Source organism: Charadrius vociferus, unplaced genomic scaffold (assembly GCF_000708025.1).
Source record: "Charadrius vociferus isolate BGI_N301 unplaced genomic scaffold, ASM70802v2 scaffold407, whole genome shotgun sequence".
In the NCBI taxonomy this organism is placed as follows: Eukaryota; Metazoa; Chordata; class Aves; order Charadriiformes; family Charadriidae; genus Charadrius; species Charadrius vociferus.
The window spans coordinates 536771-561803 of record NW_009649852.1 but is presented as its reverse complement, the minus strand read 5'-3'; the positions used below and the strand labels follow the sequence as shown (position 1 = coordinate 561803).

Genomic DNA, 25033 nt, shown 5'->3' with positions numbered 1-25033 from the left:
CAAAATCACAAAATCCACCATCTTATTAAAAAAAATAATAATAAAATGGCAGCATCTGATCTGGTTTTGGCTACTGGGGTCTGTGGGGTCTGTTGCATTGGAGCGACAGGTTGAACCGAAAACGTTTGCCAAAAAAATCTTGAATCACAAAACAGGGACAGGAAGGGAAATCTTTACTTTTGGTACAACTTCAGTTAGAATTGTGTTAAAAGTGCGGAGATTTTCTAGGTCAGCATGAAGGATTGTGCTTTAGCTTTATTTTTTAAAAGCAATCCCAGAAGAATTATGCTACTATTATTTAAACCAACCCGTATTTTCAGTGTAACGCCTGGCCTCCCTTCCTTCCTATCCACAACCTTTCTCTGTTTCATTATTTTAGGAGCATGTACTCGGTTTGGAAATCACTTTTAGAAGGCACGATGCAAGTGGCCCAATCCCGACTCAATATCTGTGAGAACTATAAAAACTTAATTTCTGAACCAGCCAGGACTGTACGGTGCTTCAAGGAACAGCAGTTGAAGAAGGTATTTGCGCTTTAATAAATTCCTTAAACTTTTGTTGGTTTTTATTTAGAAAAAATGGTTATTAGAAATCTTTTAGTATGGCACTTCTAAAATACATAGGCATTTTTCAGTCTCTTCCTGTGCATGTTGTTACAGAAGTAAATCGCCAGCTTGTTGAAGATCTGAGCTATGGTATCTGAAATTAAAATTGCATGGAAATGAGCCTTTTAAAATGTGATACCCAGTGGGGCAAAGCTGTCTCTGCAGATCTAACGTCACGCTGTGGCAATTACATCGAATTGGTTTTGCAGTGACAATTGCAAGTGGCTTTTGTTAGAACAGGTTCTGATTTTAAGAAAAGGTGTGTCTTAAACCTGAAGGTTATCTTCAAGGTGTAGAACGCAGGTTATCCAGCCACCTCCTCTGAAGGGGTCAGAAGTAAGTATTCCAAAAACTGCTATAGCTGATCTATTAATCCATACAAAGAAAATAGCGTAGTTCAAGAAAAAGTAGTTACAAGGCCAAGTGCAAGGTCCTCCATCTGGGTCGGGGCAATCCCAAGCACAACTCCAGGCTGGGCGGGGAATGGCTGGAGAGCAGCCCTGAGGAGAAGGACCTGGGGGTGCTGAGTGACCAGAAGCTCAGCATGAGCCAACAATGTGCGATCGCAGCCCAGAAGGCCAACTGTATCCTGGGCTGCATCAGAAGAAGTGTGGCCAGCAGGGCGAGGGGGGATTGTGCCCCTCTGCTGCGCTCTGCTCTGGGGAGACCCCCCTGCAGTGCTGCCTCCAGCTCGGGGGCCTCAGCACAGGAGAGACATGGACCTGGTGGAGCGGGGCCAGAGGAGGCCCCGGAGCGGCTGGGAGAGCTGGAGCCCCTCTGCTGGGAGGACAGGCTGGGAGAGTTGGGGGGGTTCAGCCTGGAGAAGAGAAGGCGAAAAGGGGAGAGCTCAGAGCCCCTTCCAGTGCCTAAAGGGGCTCCAGGAGAGCTGGGGAGGGACTTTTTACAAGGGCATGTCGTGATGGGACAAGGGGGAATGTCTTCAAACTGGAAGAGGGGAGATTGAGATGAGATGTGAGGAAGAAATTGTTGGCTGTGCGGGTGGTGATCCCCTGGGGCAGGTTGCCCCGAGAAGCTGTGGCTGCCCCATCCCTGGAGGTGTTCAAGGCCAGGTTGGACGGGGCTTGGAGCAACCTGGGCTGGTGGGAGGTGTCCCTGCCCAGGGCAGGGGGGTGGCACTGGATGATCTTCAGGGTCTCTTCAACCCAAACCATTCTGTGATTCTATGAAAAAAGGTAAGCTTGACTTTGATTTGATTGGTTGTTACATTTTAAAGCCATTTACGTCTTAAGAGGTCTCTACCATACCTCTTAATACAGAATGTGTTTCAAATCAAATATGATGTTCCATCTGTTTCCGTAAGGCGGTCAGACGCATTTTAAAAATACAGTGATGTGTATTTACGTACAGCTAAGCACTCTTTGTATTTTAGTTATTTTGTGTTTGTGTTCTGTGGGTTTTGCTGCAGCGAGGAGAAAGCCTCCTGTTCTAAAGCGTGAGCGTAGTTTACAGAAAGTCACTACTGCACCAAACATACGGTTTTGGAAGTTTTCAAGAGTGATCTTTTGAAATGCTCGCAACGTGGCTTGGGTGAAGCGTAACATTTGGAGGGAAACAGAAATGCTGGTGGAACACGTTTTGCAAGCGTCTCAGATATTAGTTGGTAGTTGTAAATATTCCTTCCTGACATCACTGAGCATTTATTAACATCGCCTCTGGGTTTAATTTGAGGGAGGCTGAATGATCCACTCAGGGTAAAAGACAAAAAAAAGCCAACACAAAAATTTGTGACAAAAAAAAAAGTGACAACAACTAATTGTAACTTACCTGGTTACATTTTCTAAAGCACTATTTTGTAAAATATTTGGCTACAAACTTTTAAACAGATGTTAGTGTAACATGAGCTCTCAGTTTCTGAGCAAATTGTTATACAGCTCTTAGAAGCGTGTGCAGTATCTGCTTTTCTGGAGGAAAAATTAACTTTATTAATGTTGGTTTAGTGTCCTGGGGAATTTTATTTTTCTGTGAAGCTTTCCGAACAATGCTGTAGCAATTTTATAGTATCTTTACTGGATAAACAATCTCCGGTTTTATTCTTCTGCAAACACTGATAGTTCAGTGTTTATGAGTTGGCAGTAGAAGTGGGGACTGCTTCTTTAGATTTCTATCAATGATAGAGGTTCCTTTTTTCCTGCATGTTTGAATTAGCAGCACAAGTTATTACAATTATCAGGGCAGTACTGCTGGTTCGAGGTATTCCTACAGCGATATACTTTTTCTAAAACGTGGAATCACCATCCACTTGGTATTAATTTTTCTCCCCAGCAAATTGCGTGTCTTACGCAGTGCGGTCTCTCACCGTTTCCTTTGGATTTCCAAACTGATAATATATTATGTTGACCTCCATCCAGACAAAAGGTTATCAAAATTGAAATTCACAGTCAGTAAAATACTTGTAACCTTACACCGGAATGCCCATCTAAAATCGAGTTCCTATTAGAAGCAGCGTCTCCTTCCAAGATTGCAGTAGGTATTGAGTTGCTCTTGATGAGATGTCATCTTTATTTTCCAGATGTTTCTGTAAACCTTTACTTCCTCCACTGGGTAGAAACTTCGTTTTTATGACCCGTTTTAATACTACACTGGAACAATTTCAGAAAACCTCATCATAATTTGCTGAAAAATATTGCTAAGTTGCAAGGTGACTCTGGAGCAGGGGTAATAAATGTGTCTCCTGTAGACCACACCTGACCTCGTAAGAAAACTGATCCCCTGCCCTCACCCCGCGGCTCTCGGCCGCAGCCGAGAAGGCTGTTTTGAGGGCAGCAGCCTACCCCCTGCCATTATCTTTCCCCGGAGACCTCGTACGCTCATCCCGTAAGTGGTGTGTGGTTTCATATGTTGGCCTAGGAAGAGCAGGCCGAGAGCTGCAGCGTAGGATCATCAGGTATCTTCAGGAAAGACGATGTGGCCACCACTGCAGACGTTTGCACAGATCCATATCGGAAGATTGAAAGGCAAATAGAATAAAATCCCTCTGCGTGGCGGCAGTGCAACAAGAAACCATCTCCGTCAGCCCTCTGAAACAGCTTTTTACATACAGCCGGCGCCTGCCCAACCCAAAAACCCTAAATGGCATTCAAGCTCCTGATAATTTTTTTTTATTCTTCAGAGATGCAAAAGCAAGATTATTTTATGCTTTTAAAACGATCGTGTTAACAACTGGGGCTATTTGATATTTTAATTTTTTGATGCTGGCAGGAGACTTCAGGGATCAAAATACCGATTGATGTAGTAAAAACCCCCAGTCCTTTTGAAATGACTTTAGGGCTCTGTCAGCTGTCCAATAGATACAGATTTTTCTACCTTTCATTTTTCTATCGTACACTGAGAGGTCTTCAAAAAAAACCCAATCCTGCCCTCCACCACTCCCCAAACCACCCACCGCGAAGCTTGCCTTATGGAGCCCATTGCTTTCCTCGCCTGCCCGCATCAAATACTGGGCTTAGTGTGAACTCACATGAATTTTTATGTACTTTATAGCCAGAAAGAAATTTGACATTCTTAGAGCAATTCTGTGGTGAGATGATGAGCAGTTTCTATTGACTGAAACAAAAGTTTCTTTTTTCTGCAGGTGACTGGATATTATTTTTAATGACTTTGGAATACTTTGAAATTAACGTTACGTTATTGGATTACATCGCCTTACTGGTCTTACAGTGCTTTTAAGGGAGGTTACGTGCACTGATAATTAGTGTAATGAAAACCCATAGGTTTTTAGGAGGGGTGTTCAGTAAGAGGACAATGTGGCAATGGGAGAAGAGGGGTATGTGATAATGATGTGAAAAGAGGGGGGGGGACTCCGAGTCTGGTCTTTGAAGGACAGAAAGGCAAATTGAAAGGCAGATCGGTTCCCTTAAGCTCAAGGTTCTGTCTCTAAGTATTGCCTGGAACCCTCACTGAGCACACCTAGTCTGTAATATTGGTAATTAAATACAAACGCATTGCGCTATCACTCTTCAGCTAGTTTGGGTAAAAGAAAATCTTTACAAATCTCTTTTAAAGATAGTATAATTCTCGACATTGATAATTCACGTTTGTTTTGTTAAGGAGATCCTTTCTGCTTAACGTAGATCCTTTCCCAGAAAGTTTTTTTTTGAAGCTGATAGGATGTTTGGAGAATTGCTGAACATTTTAGTAATTGTGGGTTAACCACGGCGAGCAGCTCAGCCCCACGCTGCCGCTCGCTCACATCCCTCGAGTAGGATGGGGGAGAGAATTGGAAGGGTAAAAGCACAAAAACTCATGGGTTTGAGATAACAACAGTTTTTTAGGTAAAGCAAAATAAGGAATTAATTCGCTCCTTCCCGTCAGCGGGCAGCGTTTCAGCCATCTCCGGGAAAGTGGGGCTCCATCAGGCGGAAGGCTGACTTGGGAGGACACACCGTAACTCCGAATGTCCCCTCGTTCCTCCTCCTTCCCCCCCTTTTCTTGCTGAGCGCGGCGTTGTATGGTATGGGATACATACCCCTTCGGTCAGCTGGGCTCAGCTGGCCCCGCTGGGTCCCCTCCCGGCCTCCCAGCACCCCCAGCCCGCTCGCTGGTGGGGCAGCGGGAGGAGGATGAAAGACCCCGATGCTGTGTAAACGCTGCTCACCCACAGCTAAAACATCCCCGCGTTACTCACCCCGTACTGGTCACAAATCCAAACCACAGCACCGTACCAGCTACTGTGCCGAAAATTAACGCTCTCCCAGCCAAAACCTGGACAGTAATTTTTCTTCTATTCCTTTGACTCTTATTTTTTGACATTAAAACGTATGTCATGACGCCGATTGGGTCGTATTAATGAAAACGGATGGAATTATTCTCATTCCTTGTCTAGCTCGCTCTGCATTTTAAGCCTCTCAGTTTTCTTTGTGGATGACACCGATTTCTGATACAACCCTATTTGTTGGAAAGCTCTCGGGATAGTTTAAGAAAAATGAGCTCTTACAATAACGTTTATCAAATTGTTCTCATCTCTTGTGGTGGTGGTGGGTTTTACATGGTAGCTTTTGTCTTATGTTTTAAATTTTAGAGAAGGAAAGATTAATCATTTTTTGTATCACCTCCGGTAGATTGCCTTCGGGTTCTTCCCAGTTGTATTCCAGTTATTTCGACTAATTACCTCACGCAAAGCTTTCAGAACTTCTATGTTTAATTTGAAAGTTGTCATTGAATTTGAAGAGTTAAACAGCAGCAGCAAGAAAGAAAGAAATCCAGTTTTATGTTCTGATCAGCTGTAAAAGAAAGGCATGAATAATTGACCAGGAGTGACTTGGAGACCGCGTTGTTCTGTATAAAATGCGATGAAGAGTAGTAAAACGATGACGATAGTATTATCTGGATGCAAAAAAAACCATTAATGCTTTGTTTCCCAAATGGTTTTGTTTTTTTTCCAGTGCGTGGACCAGTTGACGAGGATCCAGGCTGAATTACAAGAGACGGTAAAAGATTTAGCTAAAGGCAAAAAGAAATATTTTGAGACGGAACAGATGGCTCAAGCAGTGCGGGAGAAAGCTGATATTGAGGCCAAGTATGTTTTTATAATAGCATGTGTATAAATAATTGCTTGGGTATAAAGCAGATTTGTACTTGTATTAGTTTTTACACTTGATATTATTTGAGAAGAAAGATAGCTGCTTTCAGTGAGCCTGTGCCAAGTTTTTTTCTTGTTGCTTATAGGCAATTTTTGTAAGCATTTCAAGCACGCTTTTACCCCGGTAGTCAAGTATAACTCGTTTAGGCTGGTTTCTTTAGGAAGAAAGTTCAACTAACTGCTTTAATTTGACCTTTTCAAAGGCCGGTGTGTGAGCTGGCACTCTTTCGGATATCAAAGGCCGCTTACTTCCTCTTCTCGCCGCAGATCTCACATTTGGTATCAGTCCATTTGGAGGGGGAGAGGGGATGGGACGCTGTTTTCCATTTTTGAAGATAAGTTTTTGAGGCTTTAAGGTTTTTATGCTCCTTGACATCCTGAAGAGGTCGATTTCCTTCCTTTCGGCCAAGCAAGTAGCTCGCATGGTTTCGGTTTGGAGTTTGGCCTGTCTTGTGGGAGTTTGCCTTACCCTTTTTTGCAAGTTTATTTCTTTTTTTATTTGTTTGTTTTGTGAAATTCCTCAGGGTTGGTCTTAGGGAATGAAAAGAAATTATGGTTTTGTTAGAGAATTTTTCTGTCTTTCACTTTATGAGGGCTGGACGATGAAAAGAACTTTAATAAGGTTACCTATAATACCCTAAGAAAGTGAAAAAAAAACAACCAACCAAACAAACAAATCAACCAAAAACTTGAGCTTAAGAATTTGCTGCCAGATTCATGCTGCAGTATTACCCAGATTAAAATAGCTATATACTTGATTTTGTTTTCTTAGTTACTTTTTAAACCGTCTTTCCAACAGCTAATAAATTACTTCTCTAATTTTTCTCTCATTGATCCAAATCTGAGAAATCACACTAATTCTGCTTTTAAAAATATGTGTGTGTACATGAGTATTCTTCCAGCTTACTGGAACATAATTATTAATGTTTTGGGATTAATATTCCTTCAGATGACCAGTTGTTCGAATTTACAGCGCTTTGCGTCTGGAGGGCTAACTCAAAATGCAGCGAATGCCAAAGTAACTCGAGTTGCAGCTACCACCCAATTTCTCTTTCATGATGTATTTAATTTTTTTTCAAAAATCAGGGTAAGCTGTGCAAAAGATTTCAGGACATGTGAGGCAGATGCTGTTGGTGTACCTCAGCATACTTTGTAATGTTTTCCTTGATCCGTAAGCTTTATTTAAAACTATACAAATAAAAAAATGTAGACATAAAAAATTATTTAAATTAAAATTTTGCAGAAGGGAAGTGGCCTGCTTATCCTGTAGTTTTGTAGTAAGGGTGTAAGACAGTAATCTCTTCTTTTAATTTTTGTTTCAGGTCCAAACTTAGTCTTTTTCAGTCAAGAATAAGCTTGCAGAAGGCAAGCGTAAAGGTGAGTATAAAAAAACCCTTAACATTTCTTACAGTCATGCTTTGCAGCTCATTTCATGAGGCATATAACCAGAGTTGTCTGGAATCTAGAGATTTTGGAAGAGACATTGTTAGAACAAGTGATGAGAGAAGAGCAGACTTTCAGCAGTCAGAGTGCGGAATTACATATGACCAAATTTACAAGGAAACTTTTTCTAGTGGGAGTTATAAGTGTTCTTTGAAGACCACGTGTGAAATTACAACTGCATGAGAGAAAAATACGGTAGAAATCCCTTTACCATTAATAAAATTGTAAGCTATTAATCCTATATTGATGCATAGATATGCATGTTAATTTACTATTAATACATGTTTGGTCGTTTAGCTTCTCATTAGTGTCCATCTTTTAACTTCTGTTTCTTGTTGCAGTTAAAAGCACGACGATCCGAGTGTAACTCCAAGGCTATCCACGCAAGGAATGATTATCTTCTCACTTTAGCAGCTGCTAATGCACACCAAGATCGCTATTATCAAACAGACTTAGTAAACATTATGAAGGTAAGGAAGCTAATTTCCCTATGGGACTTGGGAAGTGTGAAAATCTGGAATGCCAAACGAGCGAAGTACAAAATCTCGCATGGTTTTGCGACAGCAATGTTGGCTTTTCCAATATGCTGCAATAAATGAGAATTCAATAGACAGATCCTGCGATAGCGTGCAGGATCCGTGGTACCAATTATCAAGCCCCAAAGCAAAGCAGTCACTTTTATTTATAATTTACTTGTTTTCTGAAAAATTTGGATAAAGGAATCAAGTTTGTAAAACTAGGACCTGCGTTTGCCTGTTGGAGCTGACCTTAACTAGCTGAGATATTTCAGTTCTTCAGTGGCATATCCCATAATCCTTTTTTTCTTTAATCCAATTGTCTGATCGGAACATTTCTTTATTGTATTATTGATGAAAATATAATCATTAAATATCTTGGTTTCAAACCATGAATTTTAGAGAACAGCAGATCAGCCGTGCTGTACTCGCGCGTGGCAGCTTGCCCAGCCGAGCCAAGAGGAGATACTTGAACTCATAGGAAATGACATACTTTAAAAGTTCAAATAGAATTGCTCACAGTTTGGGTTTTTTTTAATATTGTCCTAGAATTACTTAAACGTACACTATTCTTGTAACTTAGTTACGGATAAATTGTAAAATCTGTAAAATGAGCTATTTAAAGCTAATTCACGCTTTCTATGTAGGTGCATTTTATGTATTGGTGTTTTCAAAGTTTATTTAAATTTGCTATCTACAAACTATTTCCAGGTGATGCAATCAGGCATGGCAACTTAGAAGTTTGCAATTTGCATTTAAAATTGCTTTATTGAAGAACTATCCCTCTATGATAACAAATCACTGTTAATCATCATGCTATTGCATACTGGAGGGGGAAAAAAATATTGATCCGAAAAGCAGGTAACCGAAGCAGAAAATGAGAGAAATGAGAGTGCCAAACGAGGCCTCTGAGGGAGTCTTGTATGTAATTCCGTTATATCTTGACTAAGTTAACCACTCCACCGGCAATATGTGTGTGCCTCTGAGTAAATCACAGCCTGTGTTATAAATTCATTGCCGTGCGTCCTATCTGCCTTCCTGGAAGGGGAAATCAGATCGGGGTATCTCAGAGGCAATGCAGAGCTGATAGTCTTTGAGACAGCAGCCCTGGCTTTGCTCTGTGTGTCTGTTGTGCTTTCCTCTTAGTAAAACCTGAATATTTGTGCTGACTAAATGTTTAGTACGTGGAAGCGGTTATAAATATTTCCTTATAATGGTGGAGATAAAATTATTAATTGATGCTTACACAGGATAATTCCATACTTATGTGCATGGTTGGCTGTCAGCAGTTAATACTGTTAGTTGGAAGTAATGCCAGAAGGGAATTCAATATATTCACAATAAAACAAACAGAACAGTCATTTGAAAGAATGAAAAAATGAGTAGACAGCCCAGGTAAGATTATGGCTGGCTGTGGTGGGTTATGGCTGCAAAGGGGTTCTTGTTCCCGCTGTGTCTGGCTACATTTTGTGTGTGGTACAAACTCAGCACGTGGTGAGCCAGGCAGGATCTTCATCGCTTTGAGTTTCCGTAAATATTTATGCCTTTTGGATGGTGCGGGCTTTCTGTACTGTGATGGTAAAAACTGGCGGGTACCCCAGAAATACTTTTTTTTTAATAAGTTGCAATAAAACACCAAAACTAAAAAATGTTGAATCTTTTTTTTTAAAGACTGAAAAATACAGTCGTGGAAACCAAAGTCATACTGGTGCCGTTCCTCTGGACGTGTGCCGTTGTCTATAGATGTTCTACGTGCACGGGGTCCAGTTGTTAAAGCCGCTCCTGATCTATGGTGGTTTCTCTCCCCAGCTACTTGGCTCCCTCTTATCCAGTCCTTTCTTTTGTAGAACTTGTTTTGAAGCTTTTTTCAAAGTGAACCTTTTTTTGATATGGAAATCTCTCTGTGCAACCTGTTCTGCTATATAAATAATAGTGGTTTACTGAAAACCTAAGTTGCAAGTACTTTCATGGAGCCAAATTACTCTGGAACTCAGGGTTCTTTTTCTGTATCTCTCCAATATTTATAGCAGTTGAATCTCCTCGTCTGGTAAACAACTGTATTCTTAATGAAGAACTGTAAATTTGGGGATTTTGCACTGTTGTTTGTGAGCAAAAAATACGTGGGAGCTCACCCACGTGTCCTTGCAGCAGGGTCGTTCTTTGGAGCAAGGGAGAGGATAAATCAATGGTGAGGTCTCAAATTGAAATGGCTCCTGAACGCATTTTAGAAGCGGGGGGGGAAATCCTCAGGAAAATCAAGTGTGATGTACCACTGGGCTCCAGCTGCAGTCATCCAAGAGCTCTAAAGCAGATTCAAACGTGAAACTGCTTAAATATAAACAACAATGTGTAACCTGGTGCTAAAACCAGCCTCGGTGCCAACCGAAAGCGCCGAGTGTGTCCTTTGAAAAGGGCTCCAGGAGGGGCCCTGTGAATTACCGGTGAAGAAATCCGACTTCCCTAGCAGGCAGGCTGATAAAACCAGTGCGGTGATGAACGGAATCAGTTCGCGCGCAGATAGATGCGATACGGTGGGAATGATCAACGTGATTTTTTTAAGAGGGAAAACGTCCTGCAAAAAGAGATCTTGAAGGAGTCGGTAAGCCTGGGGATAAGGGTGATTCATCTGATTTAATGTCTTGAATTCCCCGGGAGCTCTCAACAAACTTCCCACTCAGTCTCTGCTTACGTAAAAGACCAACGTTACAGGTAGGGTGGTGAGGGTTTTCTCAGAGATTAATAACTGATGAAGAGATACAGAATATGTGGGATTAAAGTAATTACTTGGGGTTTATAAGGGAAGGAGATTTGCTGGCAAGGTCCTGGTTGCTCCCTTACCTGTCTCCTTCTGAAATGCGTGTGGGAACCGTGCTGGTAAACGCACTGAGAAAACAATTCTTTTGTTTAGCATAATGATTTAACAGAAACAAAATGGAGAAAGAACTGAAGAGACGGGTGATGATTTGAAGGTGAAGAAGCATTCGGTGTAAGCAAATGTAAACCTTGTGACCAAGAGGTGTAATAAGATCTTGACAATTTTGGTTGTCCAGGCAAGAAAATTGCACCTGAAATTCATGTTAGAAACAGAAAAGCAGTCAGTTGGGGAGAAAATTGCTGCCTACAGAATGAAGAACTCTGAATCATAGAATGGTTTGAGTTGGAAGGGACCTTGAAGATCATCCAGTTCCAACCCCCCTGCCATGGGCAGGGACACCTCCCACCAGCCCAGGTTGCTCCAAGCCCCGTCCAACCTGGCCTTGAACACCTCCAGGGATGGGGCAGTCACAGCTTCTCGGGGCAACCTGCCCCAGGGGATCACCACCCGCACAGGGAAAAGTTTCTTCCTAATACCTCATCTAAATCTCCCCTCTTCCAGTTTGAAGCCATTCCCCCTCGTCCTATCACTACGTGCCCCTGTAAAAAGTCCCTCCCCATTACGATTTATGAAAGCAAACCCATTACGATTTATGAAAGACATACTAGAACTGGAAAATGGAGTGAGCGATAAAGAAATGGAGACTTTGTCCATTGAATGTTTCTAATCCTTTCTCTAGGTGACATCACTAGGGACGGAGGTATTTGGAAAGGGTGTTAAAACCCTTCCTAGGCAGCACAGTTCCTGTTTTAAAAGGTTGAGTGGCTCTGTGACCCAATGTATGTTACGTGCTGTAATACAGTTATAGTGTCTACACTAATATTTATGTTGAGATTTACATTCTAAAACTGCATCTTTTTATCTTAATATTAGTAAGTCCTTGGCTATTTCTGTTGTGGCCACCTCGCTGTCTCTAAGTATTTCTCCATTGAGCTGATAGACCTTCTTCTATTTGAACTCTGCAGGGCTGTCCGTGTTTCTAAATCACCGCAAGTTTCTCCTGAAACTGGTCAGATTTTATCTGTCTTGCAGCACTTTTGGAGTTACTGCCTATTTGCAGATACTCAGCTTCTTTTCTCGACCGAGACTGTCAAAGACAGAAAGAAGCATTCCTGAAAAATCCACTTCTCATACCAGCTGCCCCATTTGAAAGCAAACTGGAAGACCGACTTCCCTAAGGACCGAGTTTGGATGGTTGAGTGGCCTCAGCAGCATCTCGAAAATCGTAGAATCATAGAATGGTTTAGGTTGGAAGGGACCTTGAAGATGATCGAAATCATAGGGCTTACTCAATTATTTAGTGTCCGCTAAGTTCTGCAAAGAACGGAGTTCTGCAGATTGGTGGTTTTCTCCACTCTGTAGACCGAGTGAGGTTCCTGTAACCACACTGTCCGTGCAGTGAGATACGACTCTACGACCGCTTTCATTAGTGTGTTTGAAATCAGGTGTGTTACCTCATCTTTTCATCGGGACAGGTATTTTTGTATGTGGCAGAGAAGTACATTTTAAATGATTTTCAGGCTGATTTTTCAGGGTTCTTCAGTAACCTGTGGATAAATCCTTTATCTAAATACTTCAGAATGTTACTTGTTTAGTATAGTAACCTTCAGACTTGAAAAACAAATGACTCCACCTGCTCTGCCTTCAGAATCTCCCTACTCCTCAGCTGAAGTATCAGTTTTACAACGGAACCATTGGAAATCACGTGGAAAGTGGAAGAAGAGTAGTTTTATTCTGGTTTTGAAGACAGATCTTACATATCCTTTGTCTAGAATAGTTGTTTTAAATGGTGCTTAGGTATAGAATGGCGGCTGCTTGGTGCTGCTCCTTTGGGGTCCTTCAGTATGGATTTCACTAAAGACTTGAAGCTTTCCGCGTTTTTCTAGTTATGTTACCCAAAGGTGCTAAAAACTTTAGAAATGGAAAAAGCTGATACTTGGCTGTATTACTGTGTAAGAAAGTAAAACTCGTGCTTATTTACAGATGTTCCAGAGCCTATTTCTGCTTACCTCTATTATAGACAATTGCTTCGCAGGTTTTAGTTTTAATCGGGTTATTGTTTCCATGTTGAGAATTGTACTGTTTGGTGCGAGAGCCGTCGGCCTCTGGCTCGTTTGAAGCTGGGCTTGGCTTGGCTGGACGCGGCCGGTCTCTGGCTGTGAAACGCTGCCTGCTGCTGGCTTTGACTTTGAGTTGTAGCGTAGTGGACTCTGAAACCACCGCTTTGGACCATCTGCATGTGCAGACAGCGCTCGCTTGCTTAGAAAACTCGCAGTTTTATTCTTAACTTTGACGTCAACTTGTATACGTTGATAAATAGTGGATTGGAAGAAATGAGCGGATTTGGCTGTCTGTTGCTATCTGTTTTCTTCTTGTATGAAATTACTTTCGATGTTAATTTGCTAAAACCTAGGTCTTATTTAGTGACTTTTGATCCAAAGGTGGCAATTTGTGTGACTTCCCTTAAAGGCTTTCATGCACATTTAACCAAGTTGTAATTTTATAATTATGCCTTCAGTTTTCTAGTACCCAGCTGTCAAGAACTCTTTTGTTACACGCGTCCTTTGACTCCTACGTAGTGAAGAGGGCAAAACGCTGAAGTGTATTATAGGATGCATATATCAAAGGTTGGTTGTGGCATCCTGTGCAAGTCAAGCTGAATGCAGATAGGTAACCTTAATTCATACCTTGGCTTGCCGACAACTTGGACAACAGCAGTGGTTTATAAACAATAAAATCCAATAAAAGCTCATGCTATTGTTAAGAGAAAGGAGGGCTGGTGATATTTTTGCAGTAGCAGGGGTGGTTTATGCTGGTAACAACGTATTTGCGAAATTATTGTCAGGAAAAAGTAACATGTGTTGAGCTGGAGACACCTTGGGTTACTCCATGTTTGGAAGCAGCCGGCGATGATTTTGTTCTGACTCAGAAATGCTGTTGCTGTACTGTCCTGTGACAAGTGAATCACAAATGTACATCATGGCCCTATTTTGTTTTTTGTAACAGGCATCGAATTGACATTTTCATCCGCAGGATGCCTGGTAACATGCAGCTGCTGATAATTTTCAGTAGTTCAGAGCGTCTTACATTATTTTGCAACATTTTTATGTGGGGAAGAAAAAAATCATAGAATTATAGAATGGTTAGAGTTGGAAGGGACCTTGAAGATCATCCAGTTCCAACCCCCCGTGCCATGGGCAGGGACACCTCCCACCACACCAGGTTGCTCCAAGCCCCGTCCAACCTGGCCTTGAACACCTCCAGGGATGGGGCAGCCACAGCTTCTCGGGGCAACCTGCACCAGGGGCTCACCACCCTCAGAATGAAAACCTTCTTCCTGATACCTCATCTTAATCTCCCTCTTCCAGTTTGAAGCCATTCCTCCCTCGTCCTATCAATGATAAGATTCACTCTGCTGTGTTTGTAACTCTGAAAGCCATCACAAACAAAACAGGGATGCTTGGAAAGGAAGTACAAAATGCTTCCAGCATTTTTAGAAGAATCAAGAATTGTTTCTACAGTGCCATCCTACTTTACCAGTTAAACCACTAAATAAGAAGCGCAACCATTCTAGATCTCCCTTTAGAAAAGAGTTTAATCCTATTGCCTTTTTCTCTGTCTGTCCTTGATGTCCAGATATATGTCTGGATATAACAAAGCTATGCCACAGACCTGAGCTCTGCATTTCAATCGCTGTAGTGAAATAAAAATAATTTTAAAAAGAGCGTAGACTAAAGCATGGTAATGTTTTATTCTTTGCCGGTTTCCTGACAAGCTGCTTAGGAGCAGATGCCATCACCTGATTGAGAAGGTTCAGTCTACAAAGCCTTTTAAGTGTGAGTCGTCTGCCTGGTGCTCGGGCTGCCGCGGAAGTTTAAACTGAGGTCAGAAGGAAGTAAATTCAGGGCTGTTTTGATACCTGTCTCTTTAGAAACTTTATTATTAGTGCATTTCTTTTGCTCTTAGCTCCTGGAAGTTCCTCTCATGAACCACCTCAGAACACGACTTTATAAAGCAACTTATAATAAGGAAATGTTGATCTGAAGGAAAGGGAGCCATCATGAACGTTTTAAATAATCCTTGCGTTGTTTTAGTAGAAAGAGAGAACTAAAACTTAAATTGATTTCAAAGCGTACGCTTTTATAGACAACATGAGCATCAGCTCACCAGTTCATTCCATTACAGCCCGTGGCCGGGGGGCGCACACCTGTGCACACGAGTCGTGGGGCTCAGGACTGTCTCATTTGAGCTTCACACGGACTAAGGGCTTTGTCGCAATGTAAAATGTTATAGTAAAGCATTTCATTTTGTTTCTCTGCTGTGTTTTCAAAATCTGTTGCTCTCAGGGCTTTCCCTTTTAATGCTTGTTTTTCAAAGTCGGGATCTTTAAGGAAAATCTACCTTAAGATTTCAAAAGTATTTTGTAGAGCTAGGTCATCATGGTTGATGCCAAACGTACAGTCACCTTTGTAGCTAAATACTTTTTAACGATCCTGAATGGTATTGTAGGGTATAATAAAAAAAAACCCCAACCAAAACAAGAAAAACAAAACACACACACACACACCCCAAAAAGAAACCCCCCCAAACTATTTGCAATCAAGTGTGACCTTAATGTTGGGGAACAGATACAGATATCGATGCATTTTTTTTATGACCAACAACAAATTCTCGATAAGGCAGCAAACAGGAGCAGCAGGTATTTCGAAATAAAGCTCTCTGTTGGGTTTTTTTTTTCATCTATTTTATATTGTACCTAGTGCGGTCTTCGGAGTTTGCGGACTGCGTTGGAGGAGCAGTGTCAAAAGCTATTGCGCTTCGCTGTTTTTTCGTCTTTGTGGTTTCAGTAAGGGTTTTTTTTTATATTGTTGAAAGTATCAGGCATCTTTTCTGTGTCTTCTGTACTTTCCAGTTTGCTTGACACGAGGAAGTGCAGTTGTATAATTTGGCTCTTCTTGATCAGAGTTCTCGTGGTGGTACGGCAGGTTTAAATAGAACTTTGTGTTATGTAATTCCCCTGGAACAGATCTTTACTGGTGCATGGGCGATGATACTGAGCCAGTCAAGGAAGGTCATTCTTCCCCTCTCTTCTGCTCTGGGGAGACCTCACCTGGAGTACTGCGTCCAGCTCTGGAGCCCCCAACATAGGAAGGACATGGAACTGGTGGAGCGGGGCCAGAGGAGGCCCCGGAGCTGCTGGGAGGGCTGGAGCCCCTCTGCTGGGAGGACAGGCTGGGAGAGTTGGGGGGGTTCAGCCTGGAGAAGAGAAGGCGAAAAAGGGGAGAGCTCAGAGCCTCTTCCAGTGCCTAAAGGGGCTCCAGGAGAGCTGGGGAGGGACTTTTTACAAGGGCATGTAGGGATAGGATGAGGGGGAATGTCTTCAAACTGGAAGAGGGGAGATTGAGGTGAGAGATGAGGAAGAAATTATTGACTGTGCGGGTGGTGAGCCCCTGGGGCAGGTTGCCCTGAGAAGCTGTGGCTGCCCCATCCCTGGAGGTGTTCAAGGCCAGGTTGGACGGGGCTTGGAGCAACCTGGGCTGGGGGGAGGTGTCCCTGCCCATGGCAGGGGGGGGGGAACTAGATGATCTTCAAGGTCCCTTCCAACCTAAACCATTCTATGATTCTATATTACAGCATTGCTTTTTTAATTTCAGAGATCAGTTTTTAAAATTGTAGGTAATGTTTACCATTTTCACATCCTTGCCTCTTTTTAAGCACTGTCTTAAAGGGTTCTGAGGGAGGAAGAGCTCTGTCTGGCTTCTGAGGGATGAGCTGGCAGTCACGAGGTTTGCTGTGAGTAGTGGTTGAACCATTGCAAGGAGCACCACGAGTGAATGTCATGGAGCCCACGGTGAAGAAGGAGATGCTGAGAAAACTGGGTTTGCTCAGCGTAAGAAAAGAATGGGAGATATTAACAGTCTTAATGACTATTAGTCATTAGTGGGAAGCGTATGGAGAAGACTGAGCCAGGCTTGCTTTTCTGAAGGTGGTGGCACGGTGGGAGGCAGATAACTTGAAACTCAGGGAATTCTGATTCAATATAGGACAAAGTTTTGCCGTGAAGGTGGTCAAACACAAACAGGGCCTCAGGGAAGGGGAGGAATGTCATACCGTGGAGACATTCAAAGCTTGACTGGACACAGCCTCGAGCAACCTGGTCTGTTTGGCCTGATCTATTTGGCTCTTAGCAGAGGTCGGACCGATATCTCCCCTTCAAACTAAATTATTCTATGATTCTGTGAAATAACATTTTCTGGTAAGAAGGTGCTGCTTGGGATCTTCCCTGCTGGGAAACTTCCAGTTTCTGGGGTTTTTTTTCTGCCGTTAACTGGAATATCTGAATGAGCCAACAGTGCTAGAATATTCATGTTTTGATGAACCCTGGGTTTTCTTTATTAGCGTTGTTGGGAGTTTTTGTGAAGCTGAGTTGACATCTGTGTTTTCAGGGTAGTCATCCACCTCTTCTACTGAGCACTTTTAATCATTTAAAACAAATGCAAATGCAGACTACAAACATTACTTGCACGAATGAGAATCAGCTGAAGCTGACTATATAAAAATGACCTGAGATTTGAGGACTTGGTGGTTTTCAGTTAATAATTTGATTTATGCCCAGAAATTAATGGGATGTGTACGGCAAACGGTTTTTTTCTCTGGTGACTCTGCCTTGAAAAATAAGTTGCATGTTAGCTGAAGGTCTTAAATGGTCTCAGGAATGTTATCCTAGCAGTGGCTGGCCAGCGTGTGTCCCGTCTAAATAAAAGGTTAACATTTGCACGAGTGCGTATTTCTGTAGACTCCAGAACAAGCAGAACCGATCTTAGCACTCTAAGAAATCATTTTACGTACACATTATTGTTTTAGGCTTTTTAGAATGATTTAGAAGCGCCTGGGGAGTTACTTTTCTAAAACGGAGATTCTGTCTTAAATGAAAAAGTAGCATTAAGATAAAATAATTTTGAAGTCACTAGAGGTTTTAATTTTCTTCTATAAATCACTGTTATTAATTCAGTGCTTGCTATTCTTTTAAGATCCTGCAATACTCCCCTTTAAAATGTAGAGGGAATTTACGTAAGTGAAAGAACTATTGTTTCACTTCCCGTTCTTGTCAGCTGCAAGCCACAAATAGTTTGTAATTACAATTAAGGCAGCCGTAGATGGCATTATCTACAGTATCAGATGGGCACAGTGACTTTCCTTTACAGACGGCCGACGAGTGTGCGTTGCTCTCTCGTGTTCGTTCCTATGAATGGAGGATGAGTGAAGGGAGACCGTTGCCCAACACATGATACCCGCCTTCCTGAAGATGCTCACTGTGGCCTTCGCGATAGCTGACGCCGCGCCGTTTTCCCTTCCAGGGACATCAGTCTGTGCGCATACGTGCACATAAAACCTTGGGGAAATTAATGCCTTTAATAAGGCCCTGTTTGTAGTGTGATTATGCATCCATGTAAATTGTTGAATAATTAATACAAAACTGTGCTCCTTTGTTTGGGCTTTTTCTTAAATGCTCATATATCACGCTTCCCATTTGATGCTTTGGAGGGCTTTAGTTCCTTCATAGTCTATTGAATATGTGCTCACTGCAGTTTTGAGCACTTATATTCCGTCCGACTATGAGTAAACACGTCCAGGGAAGTGAAAAGAGGCTTCCTACAGGAAAGACAACCACTTCTGGTGGTAATTTTGGCAAAATCACAAGCAAGGGAAGTTTAGATGGCCTTAAAAGTAAGCGGTAGTGTCACTGCTAGCTGTGGTAGCATCTAATATTTTCAATTTCAAATCCACTGCTCGCACCCTGAAAGTTCACGTTACTCTTCACGCAGCCTTTCCGGGCTAACTCGAGACAAAAGAGCGAGTCTGAATCACAACCCTTTCTGTTGTACAGATGAAAAACTGAGCGATGGTCACATTTGCCTGATGACAGTCAGCTCTGTCTCACCTCGTGTTTTAACCACAAATCAATTCCTCGTTTCAGCATTTGGTTCAAAGAGGCTGTTTATTTCCAGGGGACAAAGTATTCCTCCGTGGGTTGGGGAGGGTACCATGTAAAGATAGAGCATAGCAAAGCCTGATATATAAATCAGGGCAGCTTACTTCGTTATCTTAAAACAATAATCATTTTTCATGGGATGATAAAACTATTTCTTGATAGTGCTTCTGACTTGTCAGCGAGTTTTCCTTTGGCGTTTTGACAGAAATAACTTTAGAAAAGGGTTGATTGCGAAAAAATGTAGTGTGATTTTACAGATGCTCATGAGAGGTATTTCCTGTATAGGAGGTTACGTAGAAGAAGTCGCGGGTGTATTTATATAAGGAAGTTAACAGGAGGCTGGTATCGTCGGTGCGGTGAGTGGGAGCGACTAAAAGAGAAATAATCAGTGATGAAGGCTCAATGCAATGCAGTAGAAACAGTAAAAATGACTAAAAAGTCAAAAAAACTCCAAATCACTGCTAGGAAGAGGGCGCAGGGTAAGGGTTAAGATCGGGAAGGAGGTACTTAACAGGAATCCGGGCGGTCTCGTTGAGAAATCCAATTTAAGGAGTTAACAGAAAGCTTTCAAACTGTTTTTTGGGGGGTATTTTTTTAGCTTTTAAAGAGCTTTATGTAGAAGCCATTCAGGATTTGGATCGGACTTGAAGATTATTCTGTCAAATGTCGTAAAACTACCCATTTTGAACAGGAAATGAAACTTTGCCATCTTGTTTCAAAGCCACGCTGTAATACAATCGGAACGGTTCCCGAAATACTTTGCTGTGCCAGAAAGCAGCCGGCGTGCCTCCGAGTCGCTGGAGCTAGCGCCGAGAAATACCCGAACTCAGGAAGCACCTGGTGTGCGCCGGTCGGGAGGCAGGTGGGGGCTACGGCGAAAAGTTTTAACTAGAAACATGCGACATTCCTATTTTAGAAGTCGTGGAGTCAGACATCCCGAACGGATCAGTCGCGGGGTTTTGTTTGGTTGGAGTTTTTGTTTTTAGCAACTCTGGGTTCGCTGGAAGAATTGAAGACGTAAGGGAAGAGCTGCTTTTTTTCCTCAGCATTTTTATCTGCTCTTATTTATAACCACCCGACGTTTCGGCGAGTTACCTGGAATTTACACGAATATACATTGAAACTAAGTGAAAAGCTCATGTACCCTTTTTAAAATTGAATGCACGTGCACAGATCTCTCTGAAATGAAATCTTAAACGATAAATGTTATTGAAACTGTGGATTAAAACCATGTATAAGTTGAATGGCAGTCTGTAGGGCTTCTCCAGGTGAGAAACGAGCTGTCCTGTGCCCCCACGTGGTTATTTTAGGACCGGAGTGATAATGGAGTTGATACTGAGAACGTTCAGACATTGGATGATGTGAAGTGACAACCAAAGGTCTCTGTGAATAACTGCTGCTTCATCAGAAATGAAATACCTAGTTGTTTTCTTGCTAGATATTTCAGTTTTGATGAAACTGAACCAATATAGGTTGCAAATTAAAAGCAGTCCTCAGTGGCAAAGGTGAGGTGGTTTTAATCCTCTACCAAAGCCTCTAAGAATGGTAGAAAACTTCAAAAAAGGGTTTGAAGCACAGTCTTGCTATGGATTTTGTTGTCTTCAAGGAACATGGAAAGCAGTTTAGAAGGCAGAACATGTTATGATGACCATCAAGAAGGCAAAGCACGTTACAACAACCATCTTTTCATGGCGACTGTGAGGACTGATGTAGAGTCTCGTACGTCAACGGCAGGAGAAAACATTTCTGAGTGACTTAACTTTAACCGACTGAGGTAGAGGAATTTTAAGGAGATAAGACCCAAAATAGCACAAGCCCAGTAAGCGTAAGATGGAAAACGTCACACTGAAATCGAAGCATTATTAAAACCTAAAAGAAGTTGTTGGAAAAGTGGCTTTTGGGGTTTTTGGTTTTGGGTTTTTTTTGCATCTTGGTGTCACCCCAGAGGGAAGCAAACCTGGCAAGAGTCGCTACAGAAGGTTCACATAGGCTGGCAAATTGTGAGATGCTCTTTCTTCTTTCAGCTTCAAAAGCTTTGCTTCTCTCTTTCACCCTGAGCCCGTTTGGTGCCAGCGGAGGCGTTTGCTAGTATGGAGGGAGGGAGGTGAGGAGCTGGGAGGTCAGTTGTCATCGTCTGCGGGGACGATGGCTGTTCGAGCTGTACTTTTGGCACAGTCTTTAGAAAACCGGCTTGCCTTGGGATCCCTTCCTGCAGCTGAATTTTGGGCTCGTGCTGGCGAGCCTTTACGGGTGCCGTGGCTCGCGGCGCACGCTCAAGAGGTGACACACAACGTGGGGTTTCAGCTCCGTTTGAGAGGTCGGTAACAGCGCAGGGCTCCTTCAGCAGTGAATGGGGTGAGCGACTGGTACGGAGAGAGAAGTGGTCCTTCCCTGGGAGCTGGTCTGCGGGGAAATGAACGGAGCGGATGCGCGCGCCGTTGGAATTAGGCCACAGAAGGGCATTAGGAGGCAAGAAATTCCAAATTGCTCAGAAGGTAATTGATTGGAAAGCTGGCCGAAAAGCTCGGTCAAGGGAGGAGGAGGAGGGGGAACCCTGCAATATGATTTGTCCTGCTAGTTTTCATACAGAAAAAAAAAATAATAATCCCATCTGTTCAAGTTGTCATCTCTGCTAAAAAGGCTTTGTAGCGAGGATAAACCCCCTTGTCGTGGAAGGGAAGCAAATATTCCCTCCCGGTAGATTCATTAGATCCGTAATGCCGGATGACTCTGGCTGGAACAGTGTAGTCCAACTGAACAAGGATATTATTTTGTACTCTTTTACGGATTACCGAAGCACTGAGGTAACTGCTCATCGGATTTGAGTGCTAATCGAAAGAAATGATGTCTCTCTGGTATCCCATATGTGTTGCTCATGGTTAATGGGAAGAACCTGTTCAGTGCAGCTTCCCCATTGGCAGCAGCATCGTCTGGACGCACCGAGCAGCGCCCCTCAATTAGTACCTTTTAAAAATCTTAATGAATTTCAAAAAACTTCAGGAAAATGTAAATGCTGAGGTTCAAGGGCTGTAATCTCACGTAACTCAAAGTTATGGGAGCTGAATGTGATCTAGAGGTACTGGAAGAAAGGTTGTTCGAAAGAATCATGATGATATCCTGATTTTTGGGTGCCTGAATTTATTTGGGGAAGCTACTTTTGACTGAAGTGTAAAACCAGGTACGTGGATAGAGGTCGAAGTCAGGTTTCTAGTCCAAGCTAAACAATATTTGAAGTAAAAATTTTAAACTGCTCCTATTAATCAGGTTGTTCAGTGTTTTCAAATAGATCTTAGATGCGATAATTTAATTTAATCGATGCGGAGTCAATTTAATAAAAGAGAAATTACCAAAGATACGGAGTCTTAAGAAAGAGGTGGATAAAAAGACGACAGCAAATCTGAGCGAGAAGCATCTTTTTTCTAAGTAAAATCTTCACAAATATTTGTGACTGTGTGTATACCCAAATAATTTAACAAATTTTAATAGTTGACCCACTTCTGTCATGCTTCCCTCTTCTCAGTGGGCATTGATTGTGTTGGATTATTACAGTGTATTTTTCTGATGTGCGTACGTGATTTCAGGTACGAATGTCTCTATTTAAATTCTACTTATCGACATTCACGTTTAGCGCAGACCCTGCTGCATTTCACGTTTAAAAGGGGATATCAGAGATGGTGTTCATCAGATCAACTTTGGTGAAAGTCTCCATTTATTTAACAGCAGAGACGAAGTGTGAAAGACAGCCTTGTACCAAAGAAATCTGGAGCCTACCGGATTTTTGGGACGTCTCTTCCTATGGGGTTTATGTGTGTTGTCGTTAGGACACCTGAGCAGTAGTGTGGGGAAATTAAGTAGTTTTTAAAAAGGTTTGAGCATTAATCGTAGAATGTGCAGCACTGCTGCAATAAGTTTGAAAAGAAGCTTACTTCAGTGTAATTACGTTCGTCAAGTGATGTTATGAGAGTAAAATATATTTAGGTGTTTCCAATCAGGCCATGCTTAAGAAGTGATTTAATTAAAAGATACCTTAACGCCACCGCATCCTATTTTGTTCGCTTTTCTGTTGATTTTTGTAACCCATCACTGTTGTGTTTTAAATAGTAGGAGCTTATAAAATACTGTCAGCTTCTGGAGAAAACGGTGCAACCAATGAACCCATCAATACTTGTTTAGGAATATGGATTGGAACGGGGATTTTTGTGCCAGGCTTTGTGTTGGGGGGGGAATCTCTCTGAAAGGGACAAACCTTTCCCAGTATTTTTAATTACAGACTTCAGTCTGGAATTACCGTCCTCCTCACCCACTGGTGCTTAGAAGGAGTGCACGCATAAATTGTTAGCGTGATTCCCCCGGGAATAAATGAGAATGGGCTACTAAAAGTAATAAAGCATAATTGGCACGTGGAATTCCCGAGCGATAGTTGGGAAACATGGATTAATCTTCTCTGCTGCAATGCAGCTGCTGTACCTCTGGCATACCCCCATGATGTTTTTCCTTTATTGTTCACGATAATTTTTTTTCATTGTTCTATGATTCTATAATTATTACAGTAATCACAGTACTGTGACTCTGAGCCATTTTCCTTTTAAGAACATGTTGCTCATTTGGGCAGATTACAAAAATTCCTAAAAATAGTTTCACTTGTTTTGGTCCTTAGATTTTAGTATGACTGGTAAAGAGTATTTAGTAATCCTTTAGTAGAGTGCCTTCTCAGGAACTGGGGGTTTGCTATATGAAATACACTCTGCCCTTTTCGTGTTATTTAATTAATTGACATTTTAGTATACGATTTTTAAAAAACGTTTTAATATGAGTTGGAAAATGTCTTCATTACCCTGAAAAGACCCTTTGTGTTGTGGATTAGACAGTGCGATGTTCCACTTGTAGGACCGTGTCAAACTGCATGTGATATCTCTTTGGCATGGTAAGAATCTGAAATGCTCAGTAATAGATAACATCTATTGAAATGTTTAATATCACAGCATTGCCATCACTAAACTTATTCTGAGAGCGTCTTTTGGAAAGCCCGTTCACTGAACAGTTTGCTGGAGGTGACAGGTAACTTTAAACCCACGTACAGAAAAAACACCCATATGGAAGCGATAAATCCAAATAGCAAATGGGAAGAACAGCCGGTGTTGGAGTAGAAAAGGTTTTGTTCAACAGATTTATTTGAAGAAGTAAATGAAAAGCACACTGGGCAAAAAATAATAATAATCTGGAGGTTGAATCAACTGAACAAAAACTAAAACCAGCAATGGCAAAATAGATGGTTAAAAAAATGGAAGGATGTAAAAGAGTAAATAAAAGCTCGTGAGGAATGCGTATGATTAGTATCCAATTATTTATCTTTTTATACTTTTTTATGCATTTTATCTGCCAAGGGAGTATTTTTAAATATTAAGAAACATGGGATTTGGTATGAAATGCATTTTCACATGCGCATTTGTGTCACTTTAAGGTTTCTGTTCCTTAGTCTAAACTCTTGTAGAACATAGAACATTTTGAGACTTATCCAGGAGAGCTCATGTGTCTGAGTCGAGGATGATTCGTCTATGGCATGAAGGCTTCTGTGGAGATACCTTTGACACCGTAGAAGTCTGTAGTAAGGAAGAATTTCAAGAGCATCCTTGGAGATGGGTCTGTGTTTGCATGTGACTAAATCTTGTAGGAGCTAAGAATCGTTGCGGTTCTAGCCCAGTCTCGCCGGGCAAAGTACGTTTCTTGAACATACCTTCTAAATGCTGTAAAAAATATATTATTTTTTTTTAAAATAATTCATTATTGGTAGCATTCACAGAATCACAGAATTTTCAGAGCTGGAAGGGACCTCTAGAGCTCACCCAGCCCCACTCCCCTGCTAAAGCAGGACTGCCCAGAGCACATCACTCAGGACTGCATCCAGGCGGGTTTTGAAAACCTCCAGAGAAGGGACTCCACCCCCTCCCTGGGCAGCCTGTGCCACTGCTCTGTCACCCCAACTGTAAAGAAGTTCTTCCGTCT

At 42.0% G+C, this 25033-nt stretch overlaps 1 protein-coding gene across 1 annotated transcript in view; it reads left to right on the top strand.

The window, feature by feature from the left end:
* FCHSD2 (FCH and double SH3 domains 2) overlaps positions 1-25033 on the top strand; it is a 175680-nt gene that overhangs the window by 89301 nt on the left and 61346 nt on the right. Inside the window, exons 4-7 of the mRNA XM_009890990.1 lie at positions 380-524; positions 6008-6141; positions 7527-7581; positions 7989-8117. Of these exons, the coding sequence (XP_009889292.1) occupies positions 380-524; positions 6008-6141; positions 7527-7581; positions 7989-8117 (463 nt within the window). The remainder of the gene's footprint in view (positions 1-379; positions 525-6007; positions 6142-7526; positions 7582-7988; positions 8118-25033) is intronic.